The sequence below is a fragment of the Vitis riparia genome, chromosome 5 (assembly GCF_004353265.1).
Source record: "Vitis riparia cultivar Riparia Gloire de Montpellier isolate 1030 chromosome 5, EGFV_Vit.rip_1.0, whole genome shotgun sequence".
NCBI lineage: Eukaryota > Viridiplantae > Streptophyta > Magnoliopsida > Vitales > Vitaceae > Vitis > Vitis riparia.
In genome coordinates, this window is record NC_048435.1 from 2,282,410 (window position 1) to 2,300,576 (window position 18,167).

General features: G+C 32.0%; 3 protein-coding genes across 5 annotated transcripts; 2 read left to right on the top strand and 1 right to left on the bottom strand.

The window, feature by feature from the left end:
* The first annotated feature begins 4,071 nt into the window (after positions 1–4,071).
* LOC117914024 (aspartic proteinase-like) lies at positions 4,072–7,411 on the top strand. Of its 2 annotated transcripts, none has more exons than XM_034829179.1 (14): positions 4,072–4,150; positions 4,358–4,736; positions 4,821–4,881; positions 4,962–5,056; positions 5,137–5,249; positions 5,343–5,511; positions 5,629–5,668; positions 5,861–5,925; positions 6,031–6,144; positions 6,249–6,313; positions 6,405–6,537; positions 6,622–6,741; positions 6,845–6,933; positions 7,049–7,411. In XM_034829179.1, the coding sequence occupies exons 2-14, from the start codon at positions 4,386–4,388 to the stop codon at positions 7,134–7,136; spliced, it is 1,503 nt and encodes a 500-aa protein (XP_034685070.1). In that variant the 5' UTR covers positions 4,072–4,150; positions 4,358–4,385; the 3' UTR covers positions 7,137–7,411. The 2 variants fall into 2 exon arrangements, with proteins under 2 accessions (XP_034685070.1, XP_034685071.1); XM_034829180.1 differs by having other exon boundaries at positions 4,079–4,150; positions 4,368–4,736.
* A 1,463-nt stretch (positions 7,412–8,874) lies between these two features.
* LOC117914112 lies at positions 8,875–9,986 on the top strand. Of its 2 annotated transcripts, XM_034829308.1 has the most exons (5): positions 8,877–9,003; positions 9,047–9,300; positions 9,380–9,430; positions 9,527–9,660; positions 9,761–9,986. In XM_034829308.1, exons 2-5 carry the CDS (start codon positions 9,055–9,057, stop codon positions 9,795–9,797), a joined length of 468 nt encoding a protein of 155 aa, XP_034685199.1. In that variant the 5' UTR covers positions 8,877–9,003; positions 9,047–9,054; the 3' UTR covers positions 9,798–9,986. The 2 variants fall into 2 exon arrangements, with proteins under 2 accessions (XP_034685198.1, XP_034685199.1); XM_034829307.1 differs by having other exon boundaries at positions 8,875–9,003; positions 9,527–9,986.
* Positions 9,987–10,694: 708 nt separating this feature from the next.
* LOC117915470 (1,4-dihydroxy-2-naphthoyl-CoA thioesterase 1) lies at positions 10,695–12,413 on the bottom strand. The gene is made up of 3 exons (XM_034831073.1): positions 12,128–12,413; positions 11,827–12,018; positions 10,695–11,055 (listed from the first exon to the last, which is right to left on the bottom strand). The coding sequence occupies exons 1-3, from the start codon at positions 12,293–12,295 to the stop codon at positions 10,903–10,905; spliced, it is 513 nt and encodes a 170-aa protein (XP_034686964.1). The 5' UTR covers positions 12,296–12,413; the 3' UTR covers positions 10,695–10,902.
* Between the last annotated feature and the right edge of the window lie 5,754 nt (positions 12,414–18,167).

Below are 18,167 nucleotides of genomic sequence, written 5' to 3' on the forward strand. Positions count from 1 at the left end.
TATTTAGTTCAATCTTAAAAATAAAAAAAATAATAATAGTGAGTAAATTACTAGTCACTCCTTCAAGACTTGGAGAGCAATAGTTTAGACATATAGTTCATATGGGTACTTGAGTATGGGCAATTCTAGTCAAAAGATGAAAATACTAACGACATTTTTGATACCTTTATCAAAATATTCATAATGTGAGAGTGTTAATATGTAAATTATTTTACTATCCTTCTCTACAAATATCATATACTATTTCAAATATAGGATCAAAAAAATCCAAAAAAATTCTTGCATGTTTCAATAGTTTCAACGAGACTATCAATCAAATCGAAGTGGTAAATTACGTCTCCTATAACTTTTCTAACAGCATTAAGTATTTATACTTTGCTATTTGCAACAAATATAGTTTCTTTTATATATTTATTAAGTCATTAAAGATAAAATTTGTGAAGTGTTTGAAAGCATAGCTTCTTTATGGATAACAAGTGGTATTGGACCACATATGGGTATTTCTATAAAAGCTAAAGAGAATGGAATACGGAAGAAGATGCAAAGTTTTTAGTATCTTATCGGAATGTAATATATAAAGCATATATTTTTTGATATTTGGAATAAATAATATTGTCTCTTATACACTTATTGGATCTTAAAAAATAGAAACGGTAAAGCGATTAAACAATTTGAATTTGCTATTGAAAGGGTCTATGGCATACAAGGAGACTCTGATGAATAAGAAAACAATGATGCATGGTAAGGATTTGGTTAAGTTTCCAAGTAGAGTATATTAAGTGATAATCTTAATTTTAATTAAGTTCATCTTTAGGAGTATCGTGTACAAAAAGGCATGATGCAACAATAGTATGTATCATCAAAAAATGAAAATTGATTTGATGGAATTCAAATTTGAATATTACAATTTCATTGACTTAACAATCAATATTAATGTGTATATTTATTTACGAGTTATTATGAAAATTTTAAATTAGTTTAAATCATTACATATGTTTGAATCCTCCTCATTAAAACTTTTCTCTTCAACCCATTTATGAGCATAACTTCTCTATTTTGTTCTCACGTTTAAAAGAAAGAACATTTTTTAAATTTGTCTTTCTTCCATCATTCTCCTTATATTTATTATTATTATTATTTCTTTTTCATCCTTGTGAAATTGAGTTTCATAGTAGAGGGTCTAAAATAAATAATATTTACACAATAGAGAACAAATCATTATAAATGATATTAGAATCGATTTTCAACTTTGGTATGATTCTCTATTTGTTTGGTCTTTTAATGAGTGTTTATCTACGTGAGAAGCCCTGCAATCCTATGGGACATAGTGAGAACATTGGATTTATATCGAGGGTTATTATGATATTTCATATATATATATATATATATATATATGAATTTCTCTTAATTATGTACACTCATCGTAAAACTATGAAAAACTCATTAAATATTGAACAGACAATATCTATGTAAGATAGACGAGTTATTATATGCATCCTCATCTAAGAATAGGTTACCGAATCCTAGAGATCAAACACTACCACCCTATGCACTAGCTTATATACCCAAGAGGGCAAAATGGGTTTTAGGGTACGATAGATCACCGTGCTTCAACCAATTCATTTTTTTTTTCTTTTTATTGCTTGTCAACCGATTTTCATATTTAATTAATGTTATAATCCAAACACCTTTCCAACTACTCTCTCACCATTCTTGCCTTATGTTAGTAGCAAATTGTTGCTATTCTTCTAAATGCATATTTTCCATAAGTACAACATTTCATAAAAAGAAGAAAAAAAAACTGATCTCCCAAAAATATTTTTAAAACTACCTTAACTTATGTCAAGTGAAATCCATATAAAAAATTTAGTGCAAGAAATAGTTGTTGTCTTTTTAAAACATAAGTTCCATGTAAACAAGTCAATTTGCTTTTTACGCTAAACCTGTTGAAAAGATGATTATATATTCCTAGTGACAAGATGTATCCTTTTATTTATTTTTTATAAAAAGCCTTAATATTAAGGTTTTATTTGGAAACTGTTTTTTAAAACTATTATCCAAAATTTTATAGAACAAAAGTTTGTTTGAGAATCTGAAATATTTTAAACCTATTTTTAATATTTTTAAATATATTTTAAAAATAATTTTAATATCTATCACTTAATTTTTAATCATTCCACATATTTGTAAAATTATTTTCTAAAACAATTCTAAAAAAATAAGTGAAAAAAAAACAATTAAAATATGTTATCTGAAAATACCCTGTTTTATATTCTTAATAATAAAAAACAAATAACAATTTCTTATTACTATATATATATATATATATATATATATATATATATATATATATATTTTTTTTTTTGTTAAACTATTCTTCAAAACAGTTGTTAAATAGTTCCTAAAATTTTCTTTGGAAAAATAAATTAAAAGTCTCCACTATTTTTTTTTTTGGAAAAATAAGTTGCCCTTTACAGGAAGTTCTCAATATTTTCAAAGTTAGGGTATTTTAATAATACCTTATTAAAATAATATTTAAACATTTAAGGTTAGGCTTTGTCCAGCTTGTGACAAAATTGGTAGGCAGACTAAACTTGGTACATGTGTCGTACCACTAGTATGCCAAATCAATGTGCTTTGATTCACTCGTCTAATTTAGGTAAATCAAAACGGACTAGACCCAACAGAAATTGTTGGCAATCAAAGGAAACTAGCATACCAACAAATCAAATAATCCATTAATTATTCTATTAAATAACAAATAATTCCAAATAAATTAAATCATAATTGTATCGTGGGGGATGTTTCCCCTCCTTCCCTTTTATTAAGTAAAGATGGTGTAGCTACTAAATATTAAGAGTTGTGGGACAATGCTTTTAAAAATAATTTTTAATTGAAAAAATGTTTTCGATCATAAAAAATAAAATAAAATTAAGCATGTGATAAATTTTTTAAAATATTTGTAAAAATTGACAAATCAGTTCTTATGTGTTTTGGGGAAGTACAGGATAGGTTATTTTTTTCTTTTTAAAAAAACACTTCTTAAAAAATATATCAATTAAAAATACTTCAAATAGAAATATGACTAAATGTACTTTAAAAGCGATTCTTGTTAAATAATCTTTAATTTATAACACTTTTATTAAAGTGCGTTTTTACAATATAAAAGTGTTTTTTCTGGAGGTGTTTTTAAGAAATTCATTTATGAAGTGTTTTTCTAAAAAAAATATTATAAGTGAATTTTCAAATTTTATAAAACTTTTTTTAAATTTTGTTAAATACCTCATATATATATATATATTTTTTTTTTCTTTAAATACTTTTTACATTAAAAATGATTCATAAAATCACTATCAAACGAACTTTTATAATATGTTTGATAGTGATTTAAAAAAATTGTGTTTGATATATGATTTTAAAAAACATATCTAATTCTTTTAATACTTGAACGATAAAATTTTTCAAATATTAAAAATATTAGAAATATTTCTTAAAATTAATGTAAAATGAGCTTTTAGTAGCATTGTCATTAAAAACGTTTTTAAGAATATATACATAAAAAAAACTGATACTATTTTTAATAATATGAAATATAACAAAAAGTGATTTTTTTTTTATTATCTAAGAATAATGAGTGTGTCAAACACCCTTTTTCATCATAGAAAACGCTTTTAAACACTAGAAAGCGTTTTTAACTCTCTCAAAATGACTTCCAAACGAACTCTAATTCCGAGAGGGTGCGTTGGTTATTTGTTGATGATATCTTAGCCTGCCGTGGGGCAGCCAGTGACCAATTTTTGGCTCAAACATCTTCAAGTGCATACAACATGATTGATGACAGGCACCCTCGAACGGAAGTTGAATCTGCCTTCTAAATTGGACGGACGTACAGTACAAAGAAAGGAGTCTCTCACACTACTCTTATAATTTTGGAGTGTTTCATACCTCTCTAACTTCCCAGAAATTACGTGGTAGCTTCGCCAACACGAGGGTAGCCTTGTCACTCAGTTGCATGGAACCGGCGCAGCCACAATCATAAGCAGCCCATCTTCCACATCAAAAACTGTGTTACATAAATCAAGGTATCTGATATCGATACTCCCAGTCCGTGTCTCGCAACTTCTCCCTCTACCCTGAACTCGAGTAAGAGGTACGTTTGAATTCTCTCTTCACTGCCCATCATCATCAACTATATATGTTTTCTTGTATCCGGATCATGTGCTTAAATGCAAAAAACCCAGTTTCGTTTTGATAATTAGGAAGTAATGGAAGTAGTCTTCGTCGAAAAAACCGGGCATTTGCGGGGATAATTAAGCTGCTATTCCTTTTTTATTTCGTGATTGTGCTTGCTTTTCTGTTTCAACCAGTGATCCAACTGTGTGGTCATGAGACTGAAGTATATTCTGGTAGCCAACTGTTTGTTATGGGCTTGGGCGTGCTGCTTAGCTCTGGATGATTCCTCTGATGGGTTGGTGAGGATTGGTCTGAAGAAGAAGCCATTGGACCTTGCCAGGCTTCATGCTGCAAGAATCACAAGAGGGAATGGTTTTCATGCCCAAGGCCTGGGTAAAGTCGACGATAATTATCCGAAAGCGAATACAGTATACTTAAAGAACTATATGGATGCTCAATACTATGGAGAGATTGGCATTGGTTCTCCTCCACAAACCTTCTCGGTTGTCTTCGATACAGGCAGCTCCAATCTCTGGGTCCCCTCCTCAAAATGCTATTTTTCTGTAAGTACGAGCTACAGTGAATAGAAAGTGTTTGATGCTCCTTTGGCTCAATTGAATTTCTCTGTAAAACGTTACTCCATGCAGATTGCTTGCTATTTCCATGCTAGGTACAGAGCTGTGCTGTCCAGGACATATTCCAAGAATGGTAATTTATTTCCAAGAATTTCTTCATCTTATGTATACATAATAAGCTTCTGATCAATATATTTGTTGCTTCTGATATAGGAAGACATTGCAAAATCAATTATGGCTCTGGGTCCATTTCTGGCTTCTTCAGCCAAGACCATGTGCAGATTGGGGAAATTGTGATAAAAAATCAGGTGGGTTATTGAGTGTGGCTTCATAATCTACATTTGTTTATGCTTTGGTAGCTTCATTTTTGACATTTACAGTTGTTCAGGTGTTCACTGAGGCCACAAAAGAAGGGCTTTTTGCATTCTCGCTTGCTCAGTTTGATGGCATACTTGGGCTTGGATTTCAGAACGCATCTGTTGGAAAAATTCCACCAATTTGGTACTGTTTTTTCTCTATTAGACTGTAACTTTGCTTCTTATTAGGTATAATTTGATTATCCTCCTTTACTTTTGAATTGATGTGGGGTTACAGGTACAATATGGTGCAACAAAGCCTTGTGAGCATGGAAATCGTCTCCTTTTGGCTCAATCGAGATCCAAAGGCAAAGATAGGAGGTGAAGTTATTTTTGGTGGCGTTGATTGGAGGCACTTTATGGGTGATCATACTTTTGTCCCAATTACCAGGAAGGATTACTGGCAGGTATGACTGTTTTAAAATTTGCTACACTCCCATGAAGATTATTTAGTTTCTTCTTCTACCAATTCGGTTAATGGGGCTGATACCTGATACCTGATACCTGATCATCTATCTTTCCAGATTGAGGTGGGAGATATTTTGATTGCAGGCTCTTCAACAGGTGACTCCATCTCATCCTAAAGTCACATGGTGTTTATTGTCTTATTTCATTTTTTAGTCTGACTTGTTTATATGATTCATGAGGTTAAGGGAATTAGTATAGCCCTAAGAAAACTTTTGTTTATTTCCTTCTCTTTTTGGCTTTCACAATTACAACAAACTTTCACCAATTATTCAAGTTCAAAATCTTCAGGTTTTTGTGAGGGAGGCTGTGCTGCCATTGTGGATACAGGAACATCCATGATTGCTGGTCCAACAGTATGTTTTCATGCCTTGAAACTTCTTCAAGCTTGATATAATTGCTTTCTATTCTACTTTAGGTTACATGTTTATAAACCATCCTGACAAGGTCTTTGATTTCAGACTGTTGTGACACAAATCAACCATGCCATTGGAGCAGAAGGAATTGTGAGCTTCAATTGTAAAAATGTTGTCAATAAGTATGGGCGATTGATATGGCAGTTCTTGGTCTCAGGGGTTAGTATCTTCTCCTGATTCTTTAAGCCATTGTAATGATCAGCCATCTTCTTTTTAAGCTGATGAAGGACCATCCTCATCCAATTCCCTTCTATTGTCTGCAGTTCCAACCCGAAAATGTATGCTCAGATATTGGACTGTGTGCATATAATGGAACTAAGAATGCAAGGCAAGGGTTTTTATTCTAAGAGCATTTTAATCGGATATATTTGTTTATCCTCAATCCTCCAAATGAAACCAATTTGAATCCATTCATGCAGTGCTGGTATGGAAACAGTGATTGGAAATGGGGACAATGCTGCATGTACTTTCTGTGAGATGATTGCTTTCTGGATCCAAGTACAACTTAAAGAACATAAAGCCAAGGAAAAAGTGTTTCAATATGTGAATGAGGTGATTTCCTTCAAACACCATCAACTCTGTTCTTCAGGGACATGAGCATATCAGGGCTAACAATTTAATTCTTCAATGTTAAAGCTGTGTGAGAACCTCCCAAATCCGGGCGGAAAGGACTTCGTCAACTGCGATGCACTTGCAACCATGCCAGTCATTTCATTCGCTATAGGAGATAAATACTTTCCCCTCACTGCAGAACAGGTGAAGTTTTAGTAATCACTTGCTAGCTCCTTCAGCTTTGAACAAAACAAACACAAACCCCCAATTTGACAAATTTTCATATTGTTTGAATGGTTTTTTTCAGTATACTCTTAAAGTTGAAGTAAACTGTACCACTGTCTGCCTTAGTGGGTTTACTGCTTTGGATGTGCCTCGCCCTGATGGTCCCCTTTGGTATGTCTTTATGGTTATGCATTGATGCAGCTATAGGAATGCAGGCACATATAACTCTAGATTTCTAAATTCAGTTCATGTATTTACAAATCCATATTGCATGGCGTGCCTGCAGGGTTCTGGGAGATGTGTTCTTGGGAGCATACCACACAATCTTTGATTTTGGCAATCTGCAAGTAGGCTTTGCGAAATCTATTCTTTAATCATTCAAGTTCTCCGCTTCTTCAATATTGTGGTAGTCAGGATAATGGTTTGAGTGAGGTGAAAGGCATAATGGGTGGGTGTTACTCAAATGACAAGTATGTCCATGTAAATTCATATATTTGTGAATCAGTTTGCATGCTCTCTCCCATGCATGGTGGTAGCAGTCTTCAGCTTTGTTGGTTTCAGGTTGTAAGTTCAGGTTACTGTATTTAAGTTCTTATATGTAACAACCCAAAAGAAAATTATAGAAATTTGATCATTCTCAATTTTTCAATCTGGTTCAATGATGGAAGATGACAATGTTCTTTGATCATTCAACCCTTTCATTCACAGTGAAACACAAAACTCAGGGCCAGGATGACTGGTGAGACACAGAGGATATATGCACAGCAATACTCACTGTTGATGAACCCCCAATTCAAACAAAGAAGGAATGTCATTTTTCACCAATTCTTCAATATAGGACACCCTCCGGCAAAAACATCAAGCAACAACAGTATGTCTTCTATCCATGAAGAAAACAAAAGCAGCAATACCTTTTTTTCCCCATGGACCACCACTGGTCTGAAAGAATGAAGTTGAGTCAATGCTTGCAACCCAAGGAAGAGATTCATGGCGAGATAGTTTAAATTTCTACACTTACTGATTGCATCCCATTCTTCTTTTTGGAAAAGGAAAAAGTCTAACTACATATCAAACAGGTACGGGTTTTCTCCCTTGAAACTAAGCCAAGGCAACATTCTTTTGATGCTTATTCAAATTAAGATGAACATAAAGCATCTTCTAATTTATAGTTCGACCATGTGGGATTGTGGTGACAAAGTTTGATACTATTTGTCAACAGACTTGAATTGCGAGTTTAAGTTGAGGATAATTGAATTTGGGTTAAATTTGTGTTGAGCCGCATAACTTGTTTAATAAATAAGTCATTTTTGGGTTAACTTATATGATATGATTTTGACTCGAATTGATTCACTTGATTAATCTAATTATAAATTTGAACTATTTAACCCATATTTGATTTATTTTTAAATAAATAAGTCAATTTAAGTCATAAATATGTTTCGTTGAGATATTAATCGCATAAATTTATATAATACTTATCTTAACTTGATTATTAAATAAAAAAACCTAATTATTAAATTGATTAAATATATTAAATAATGTATTACCAATTTAATAATTAAATAATATTTGACTTCATATTTTTGATACAATTATTATTTGTATCAGTTTGAATTTACTTATGTAGTAGAATGCTTAAACTTTGATATAACAAAAATACTATCAAATGGATATGAATTGCCACCCTATTCCTAGGAAAAGTGATACACACATAATTGCAGTCATGGTGGAAATAGGTGCAGGTAGTGCCGCTGAGAAATTAGGGTCAGTAGCAATGGCTGCAGAAGTATTCTCCATCATGGAATAGGGCTCATGTTAATACTACCATGGTGGTTGGGGGTGTGTGAAATCTTAAATAAACTCGTTCATAATCATACATGTACACTGTTTTTGGAAAGAAAGGGGGAGAAAAGAAAAAAAATGGAAGGGAAGAGAAAAGGAAAAGGCAGTAATGATTTGAGGCATCAGCATCATCACATGGTTCCAGTAACCCCACAAGAGAAGATGGCAAAGGAGCCAAGAGGATCCCACCATGCCAATGAAAAGTAAATCTGAAGCGCAAGGAAAGTGGCTCATGGTGCAAGGGGGTGGCTAAAGACAAAAACGATTTACTCAAGGGGCAATGGGCAATGGTCATCCACTCTGGCTCTTTCCCACCATACCCTCAACTTTGAACCGTATGGCTCTGGAACAGACCAGATATCCACACACCAGCCTACCTCGCCGACCCAAAAGAGTAGGGCGTAGAAAAAGAAAACAGGCTTTGAATAAACAAAAAAAACAGGCGTACACATGTTGCTGCTGTGCTCATCCTCTCTGCTTCTATCCAATCCAGTGAAGCCCCACAGAGCTGCCTCTTTGGTTACTGAGAGTGTAAATTTGCAAGCCCACAAACCAAAGTCAGTTCCTACTACCACTCCCACCAGGCAATCCTGGGTGTCCTTCTGTTCTCCCACTTACCTGGGGAAAGGCCTGGTGTTTCCACCTCATCCTATCCCTGAATTGGGTCTCCTTTCTCTCTGGTTCGTCCTCTCCCTGGTAACTCCCATCTCTAAAAATACTTATTTATCACTTTTGTACCACTTGATTGATTGATTATGCAAGCATATGCATTCAGGCCTTTGCTGCAGTTTTCTCCTTGGCCGTTATTTCCATCCCAACTATGAGCGTAGGTGTCCTCTTCTTTCATCCAATCCACATAGATTCAGACATATCTATAAGTACACATGTATGAGAGTGTGGTGTGTGGTATGGTATCCCTCAGGCTTTTAGAAGACTGGCAGTTTCTATGGATGGGTTGCTCAGAGTAGTCAAAGAAGAGGTTCCTGGAACCTTGTTTTCCCTAAGACTGTCAGCACTCGAGATTAACGATTTGACCCACCAGCTTACCAATCTCAGGTATTCACTTTCTCCATCTCCCTTTGCTTCCTTATCTCTATCGACTAGTAGGTAGTTCCTCAAACTTCTAAATTTTCTGTCTTGCATTTCATTTTTCAAGGCAAAAGTTATCTGGAAACAAGGGCAGAAACAATTAGCCTACTTCCTTCCACAGCTTGACTTGTTGAAATGGTTTCACTATATTGTAATTTGCAATTGGTTCCATATGACGCTTTCACTTCCAACCTCATTTGTAAATCCCCATTATATGCCATATCCACCTCTACATAACTTCTTACTGGTTCATGTCCAACACCTTGAATCACAAAGTTTGGGTGAGTTTTCTTTGTTGCTGGTGCCAAGATACATATTTAGTGTTGGATTAGACTTTAACCATCTCATATGAAGTATTTAGTGTTGTATCAAACTTTAATCACTGTATTTGAAAACCAATTAGTATTTAGTGAAGGTAACCAAACCTTCTATAAAATTGATATTATACTCTACAATCGTGTTTTAAAAGTTATGTTATAATGGAGTGTTTGGTAAATTATACTTCAATTATTGACTAAAAACTTATTAGTTAATTCTTACTTTTAAGTATTAAAGTTTTTTTATAAAATTAACTTAAACTTTATTTTAAATCATCAAATTGATATATTTATTATCATAAATTATAATTAGAGTAAAAAATACCGAGTAATAATAAAGATTGTAAGGTAATAAAGGAGAGCGTGAAAGTAATTAGGACAAATATAAATAAAAAGATAAAATAAAAATGTCTAATTATTTTTCCTTATTACTTAAAGTTATTTTTTAATTTTAAATTATTAAATTGATTTACCAAACACTTATTTAATCTACAAGAGTGTAAATCTAGTTTGGTTAAGCCATTGGGTTGCCCACCTCAAGTTTAAGTGCCATACCTAGACATTAATTCATAAGAAAATGGGAAAATGCAGGTAGGTGGGTTTGTTTGATCCGGCAATTCAAGCCAGCCAAAAGAGTCTAAATGGGTATGTTTATGAAACAAAATTGATTTTGACGACTGACCCTCCTGCTAAGTGGTTGAAACTTGAATGTGGAGAATACTGAACAGATCATATTTTGTAATTACATACATGGGTCCATTCATGAAAGCATCTTTAGCTTAGCACCATGGACAGTTTGCAGAGATTATTCAGGGTCTGACCATAGATAACAACTCATAAAAGATCGAATACAACTACACTTCAACTGAAACCATCATTTAGCACAAGATGCTCATAATTTTGCAAACTTCTTGAGAGTTTCACCGGCAGCTTTAGCATGCTCCGGCACCGGCATGTTGCATACAAGAGTAACTCTAGATGATGAAATCAGGGTCTTGATTTCTGAGTTTGAAGGATCAATCTTCCAGAGCTGGACGCCCCATACCTGCTCAAGGATTAGCCTCTCCATATGTCATCAAATGGAACCACACAACTAGAAACAAATGAAAACATAGCATTCCAGCTAATACCATCTGGGGAAGGCAAAAGCTCCATCATAAGACATTTCAACACCAGGGTGATCTCAGAAAATAAAGAAATGATCAATATGGTCAACATAATTACATATTGACCCTCTGAAGTCATTCTCTTTCATCAGATTCAAAATAATTCACCAAAAAGGCGCATGATGATTCCAAGTATTGACTTGATAACAAAAGCATCTTACATATACATAGTATGTATTCAATCAATATCATATTTTGGTGACATCTAGAACCATTTCCCAGACAAAATTAGAATTTCTAATTTACTGCCAAGTGATTGAAAATTAAATAAATTGCAGAAAAAAAACATGGGAAAAAAAGGATGGATGGAATAAGAATAAGACACTAACTGATAAGGTTGGACATTGTATAGAGTGACAGGACAATGGGGTGGTTCGGGCATTGAAAAAAGCAAAAGTAAAGGTGAGAAAGTCAGCAGTCAGCAGAGAAAAAAATTAAGGCAACGAAGGTTTGATTGGTCTGTGTGGTGGAAAAGGAGTTGCCGACTAGGTGGGAAATGTTGGTTGTAAATTTGTAATAATTAAAGGGAAGAAACTAAAAAGGCGAGCTTTCAGATTGGGCATTGAATAATCACCAAAATCATTCATTCGTTGAGTGGGGTTTGTGTGTGGTACAGAAGAATTGATCGATAATCATGGTAGCACTGGTACCTGGATGGTGTTGCCGATGTTAACGGGGGTGGCTTCTGCATAGACGAGGTCCCCCAGGTCCGCACGCTTCAAGTGGTTGATGCTGAGGTGAATCCCAGCCACCCTTCTGTATCCTGAAGCCATGTGTGCTCCTATGCTGGCCAGCGCCTCTGCTATCAGCGCCGATACCCCTCCGTGTAGCACCTTAAATGGCTGCCCATTTGTTTTTCTCAGAAAAATCAGAGTAGAAAGAAAGATGGACATACAGACTAGTAGTAGGAGGAGGAGGAGGAGGAGGGGGAAGGAGGAGTGGAGGAAGAACCTGGCAAGCCTTGGAGGTAACAGGAAGGCGACCGGAGACCTTGGTTGGGGATATTTCCTCAAGCTGGAAACCCATGGCGTGTAGGGGAGCATCCAGAATAGCTGTCTTATTGGAGGGGTTCTGGCTCTGGCTCTGGCTCAGGCTCTGACTCTGACTCTGACTCTCCATCGTTCTCCCCTTCTCTTGGATGACTATGATCACCGGATTCACCACCACTCTTCTCTCCAAAACCAAGACATTTTTTTTCTCTCGTGGGGAGGATGATGATAACCACGCTCTTATTTCAGAAATGATAAGGGTTAGTTCTGTACATTTTCTGTATATGGTGGGCCTAGTGCAGGGGTTAGGTGCACTGGTAGAATTCTATGCACACAAAAAAAACAAAACAACGCGGTAGTTGGCCTCTCTCCACGCCTCTTCTCTCTCTGCCACAATTGGGCAAACCCGTCCCTCCTTCAATTCTTCTTTATTTACATTCTCGATAGTCATCGGACTCATCACCATTAAATATTTAATATTTTTTGCAAGAAAAAGAAAAGATCATCTGACATCTGCCCACGTTTCTGATATTAATACTGACTAAACAGACATTAAAATACTGTCTATTATTACTGTATGTGAGAGAACTGTGTTTTGACCCAATTGATCCAAAAATTAATATTTGTGATATTGTTTTTCATTCATTCTTAAAATATTATTTATTATTAAATGAAAAAACTAATCAATCATCTCACCTTTCTTATTTTTTTTTTTTGACTCTTTTATCCTTATATCATATATTTAATAGTGGAATCAACTTAATAATTTTTCTTCATCAAATTAAATATAAAAATGGTTACAAATTATTATTGCTAAATATATTTTTGAAGTGAATAACTTTTAAATACCTCATCAAATATATTTTTTTTAAACTTATATAATATATAATAAACATTTTTTAAATATATTGAAAACTTACATGATATATAATAAATATTATTCTTTATTTCAAACTTATATTATTTCTCATATATATTAAATAATTTTTAAACATCTCATAAAATATTAGTATGGAGAGGCTGGTTGCGGAGAAGAAAAGGGAGAGGCTAGTTACGGAGGAGAAGCTAGAGAGAAGATTTTTTTTAGAGGGAAGATCGATTAGCTGGAGTTGCAGGTAGTTCGAGGGGGAAAAAGGTAAATGTACCCATTAATACTTGGTTTTTCTTCTATTGGTAAATAGTATTTTTTTTTTCCTCTCTTTTCTCAAGATTTTATGTGGATTGCTTGACTTGTGTTTAGCTTGATGGGTTTATTGCTGTTATCTCGTTTATCTTTCTTGGGAATAATTTGAGGGTAATACAACTCTGTTTTATCTTTACTATACATCATGTGGGAGTTTTGTTTGCCTTCATTTCCATGAGATGCATTATACTTCACTCATCTTCATCTGAGCTCGTGGATTGACACATGAAACGAGGTTTGCAGGAGTTCATTTGGTTCCCATTATTTTGTGCTCTGTTTGTTGTTTTCCCATGTTCTCGGTGCCCTGCCATGGCAAATATCATAGTTCTCATCTCTACCTGAACGAGTAAGGTATTGTCGGAGGAAATCTGGTTTGGTTTGGGGTGCTTTTGAAGGAGCTCAACATCAAAATCTCTGGTACATATCTGGGTAAGTTTCTGCAGGCACAGGCGCAGGTGGAGGCGCGGGCGCAGGCGCGGTGCCGATGCCACCAGTGACGATGCCGGTGCCACCCCAGACGGCTCATCCCACGCCGACAGCCTTCCTCCATCCTCCACTCAGTCACCACTGCCTTTTCTGTCAATGCCTATTCCCCAAGTGGTCCTGCCTGCACGATTGCAATTGGCTCTCATACCCATGAAACTCACCTAACCTACCCCACCTCATACCTAACATGGCAGTAAGTCAATGAAAGATTTTTTTTGGTGGGCATCTTGGAATGTACATGCCCATTCCCCTTTTGGTATTACACGTTTTCATTCTAACTTCCAAGTTTTACTTTAGTTTATCTTATTATTATTATTATTATTATTATTATTTTTTAAATTTCATCTTCAAATAAATTTTTTAAAAAATCTAGTTACTAAATTTAATTTTTAAAATATCATCTAAAAATAAATCTTTAAGAAATAATAACAATAATTATAAATTCCGATTTTCAAATTCTAATCCTCAATCCCTATAATTCTAATTTTTCACACTTATTTATTTAATCATTATTATTTTCGTTATTATTATCATTATTCCATTTATCCATTTATTTATTTCCTTTAAAAATCTCAATCATTAAAGTTCAATTTTTCAAAAATATAATATCAAAATTTAATTTTCAATCTAAAAAAATTCACTATTCACTTTCACTCATTTAAATATCATTTTTGTTAATCATCATTATTATTTCATATTTATTTATTTATTTCTTTCAAAAATTCCAAGCATCAAAGTTCAAATTTTCAAAAATCTAATTTCCGAATTTAATTTTCAATATAAAAAATTCCAGTATTCACGTTCACTCGTTTAAATATTATTTTGTTATTATTATCATTATTTCATTTATTTATTTGTTTATTTCCTTTAAAAATTCCAATCATTAAAGTTTAATTTTTCAAAATTCCAATTTCTTTCAAATTTAATTTCTAAAGTTCTCATTCTTACATTTAATTTCTAAAAATCCGATTTTCAAATAATCTCTAAAACTCCAATTTTTCAATTAAATTTCAAAAATCGAATTTTCTCTCAAATAGTTTTAATTCTACTCTAGTTTTCAAACAATCTTCTGTTCATCTTGATTTTAATAGGCATGAATGAATTTTTCATAATTTCGCAATGATGGAATCTGTGATATTAATTCATGCAAAATAAATGGGTTTTGGTGGGAGCCCGATATATATGATTTTATGATTGATTGATTCGATGGTCATACTTTATTGATTTATTCTGTTCTACGACATACATGAGATTATTTCTTAATTGTGTACTAACCCGCTCTCTTGATAGCACATTGATCGTTTGATGCCAAGGTATGCCCCGCTCCCACTTCGATCGTTCTTTATTGAGTGTCTTGATTCTCATATGTGCATGATCGATTTGAGTATCCATTGATTTTCTTATTAATTGCCATGCCAGCTTTATTTTATTAGTAGAGACCTGACTTTAGGGACTTAGAGGGGTGCTACGGTCTTTACCGTACCTTCCCGATAAGTAACCTGACCTCCGAGCCCGATCCAGTTTTTCACAGACCATCTTTTCCAAAATAAGGAGTCACACTTAGGGTTTTCTTTCTTATTTTGTTTACCCTTTTAAAAATAAAACAAAAATAAGTAGCGACTCCAAGTCATTTTCTTAATAAATAAAAATAATAATTTTTCAAAATAAAAATCGAGTTAGCCATCGAGTGGGAAACGCATGAGCCGAAATGTGAGGTCCACAACAATATTTTAATATTAATTTACCAACCTTTCAATAATTTTGAAAGTGTAAATAAGGTAATTGGCCGAATTAAAGTCTTCAAAATATTCAAAATTTCTCAATTCCAAAATTACCTAATTCATTTCCATACTATTCCTAAATATTTTTTTAATAAATATTTAAAATCATTAAAATAAATATTTTCTTATTAAAACAATTTTTTCAAAGTAATAAGATAAAAATCATGAAATATTCAAAACTATAATTACAACAAATATTTTTAATTTTAAAACTAATTTCATAATTTAAATTAATGATTTAAAAAATGAAAATAATTTTTGTTTATTTTTAATTCAATTTAAATATGATTTTTTTAATCTCTATTGATAACAATGAAATTATGTTTATAAAGGCAAAATAGTAAAAATATATATTCCATTTATTTTACTTATAATGAACAATTCAAACATGATTGATTTTAATTTTATTCCTTATGTGTTAATTTTTGTAGGGAATATCTTAATGACATAGTTTGGTAAAAAAAAAAAGAAAAAAAAACTATCGTCTTAATGTTAAATTCAAGTTGTTTAAAAAATGTACAAAACCTATTAAGAGCCTTGTACACCCTTGTACATTTAGCACATTTCCCTTGTACAGTTAGTGTAATACCTTTATATAATGACACAAATTTCATATTTTTCATAAGTTATATGTTCATGTAGGTGTATTAATCATATTTTCAATGGTTTGGTTAAGAAAATGGTAGATGACTTAGGATCATTTTTTTTCCCCAAATATCATTATTAGGGAAAATAATAGAATTTCCATGTGAGAGTTAAATAAAATGCATGACATAGGTATACAATCATTGGGTGACTAGGAAAATAAAAAAAGTGGTTTAGAATTGATTAAAATAATTTACAAAAGGTAATATTGTACACCTTTGTACAATTAGTACATTTCCCTTGTATAGATAGTGTAATACTCTTGTACAATGACACAAATTTCATATCCCTCATAAGTTATGTGTCCATGTCCATATAGGAGTGTTTAACCATATTTCCAATAGTTTAGTTGAGAAGATGGTGGATGACTTAACGTCAATTTTTTTTTCCCAAATATAATTATTGGAGAAAGTATTGGAATTTTCATGAGGGAATTAAATAAAGTGCATGACATATATGCACAATTCGTGAGTGATAAGAAAAATAAAGGAATGACTCATAATCTATTATAATATTTCACAAATGGTACCCTTGTATGCCTTTGTACACTTAGTACATTTTCCTTGTATAGTTAGTGTAATACAATTATATAGTGGCGCAATAAATGAATAAATAATTTTTTTTCATATAAAAAAATAGTATTAAACAAGGTTTTCATTTTTCATTTTTAAAAATAGTTTTCATTTTTTAATTAAACTTATTTTCAAAAAGAGACAATATAGAAAATAAAATTTATTTTTAAAAATAAAAAATAAAAAATAAAAAAAATAAAAAAATAAAAAAATAAAAAAATAAAAAATAAAAACTAGAAAAATATTTTAAAACCAAACTCAAATATAATCTATATAATTTTTAGTTACTTTTTTTTCATCTAAAATAAGTAAATATACCTTTCAACTATTTTATATAAGAAAAATTCAATCTCTATTATGTATTTATATAATCCACTTTTAAAATTAGGTCATATGAAAACATTTTAATTGAGTATTTAAAATAAAAACTCTCCATCCATCCTCTTTATTTCTTTTTCTTTTTCTTATTTTAATAAATTTTCAATTAATTCAAATCATTAAAAAAATCCTTAACAAACAAATTTGTAACATTTCATATAACTTATTACTAAAAATCATGTTCAAAAAATGATTAAAATAAGGAAGGAAGAAGATTTAAAAAAAAAATTAAACTTTTTATTTTATAATAGTAAAAAAAAACTTTAAAATACTTTTTAGTATAAAAAAATAAAATAGTGAATATATTTATTTTAAATGGTATTTTAATCATTAAATTATTTACTTTTAAAATGTAAAAGATAAAAACAAATGTAAAAGATAATTTTTATTTATTTAAATTAATATTTTTTTTAGAAAGTATTTTCCAAAATAGTCTTTTGAATCATTAATATAATTTTTGTTTATTTATAATTTAAAAATAAAAAATAATGTTAAATTTTCAATTATTTATAAAAGAGTTTAAAAAAATAATGAAAAATCCAAAAATGGTTAAATAAGAAAGAATAGTGACAAGTAGTAGAATAGACAAAAATGAGTCAAATAAGTATTTTTGTTGATTACTATCTCATATCCTTATCATTAATTATGGGTGGTTGGAGGACCTTATCTTAATTATCAACCCTATATGGGTTGAAAACATAATTGTCCCTTACTATTTTCAAATGCAGATGCCCATTTCATCTGGTTCTTTATGCAAATCTTCTTATTGTCGGTCAAATGCCAAATAAACTACTTTCCTTAGGAAAATGGCAATTAGCTATGAGAATAAATGGGGTAGTGTGATGTGGGAACACATGATCTTCCCGTATAGGAGGGAGCATATCATAGGATTTTTTGCTATCTGATTGATATAGGTAGTCAGGCTTGGGCTTGAATCTTTAATTGGACAGCCAACCT

Bases quoted from the DNA above. Each gene is read 5' to 3' on its own strand.
- LOC117914024 (XM_034829179.1), top strand. From the start codon at position 4,386: ATGAGACTGAAGTATATTCTGGTAGCCAACTGTTTGTTATGGGCTTGG. The intron at 5,512-5,628 runs GTATGACTGTTT...CTATCTTTCCAG, and splicing joins CCAGGAAGGATTACTGGCAG to ATTGAGGTGGGAGATATTTT. The intron at 6,145-6,248 runs GTTAGTATCTTC...TATTGTCTGCAG, and splicing joins GGCAGTTCTTGGTCTCAGGG to TTCCAACCCGAAAATGTATG.
- LOC117915470 (XM_034831073.1), bottom strand. From the start codon at position 12,295: ATGGAGAGTCAGAGTCAGAGTCAGAGCCTGAGCCAGAGCCAGAGCCAG. The intron at 12,019-12,127 runs GTTCTTCCTCCA...ACAAATGGGCAG, and splicing joins TTACCTCCAAGGCTTGCCAG to CCATTTAAGGTGCTACACGG. The intron at 11,056-11,826 runs GTACCAGTGCTA...ATCCTTGAGCAG, and splicing joins ACATCGGCAACACCATCCAG to GTATGGGGCGTCCAGCTCTG.
- LOC117914112 (XM_034829307.1), top strand. From the start codon at position 9,055: ATGTTGCTGCTGTGCTCATCCTCTCTGCTTCTATCCAATCCAGTGAAG. The intron at 9,301-9,379 runs GTAACTCCCATC...ATATGCATTCAG, and splicing joins TCTGGTTCGTCCTCTCCCTG to GCCTTTGCTGCAGTTTTCTC. The intron at 9,431-9,526 runs GTAGGTGTCCTC...GGTATCCCTCAG, and splicing joins TTTCCATCCCAACTATGAGC to GCTTTTAGAAGACTGGCAGT.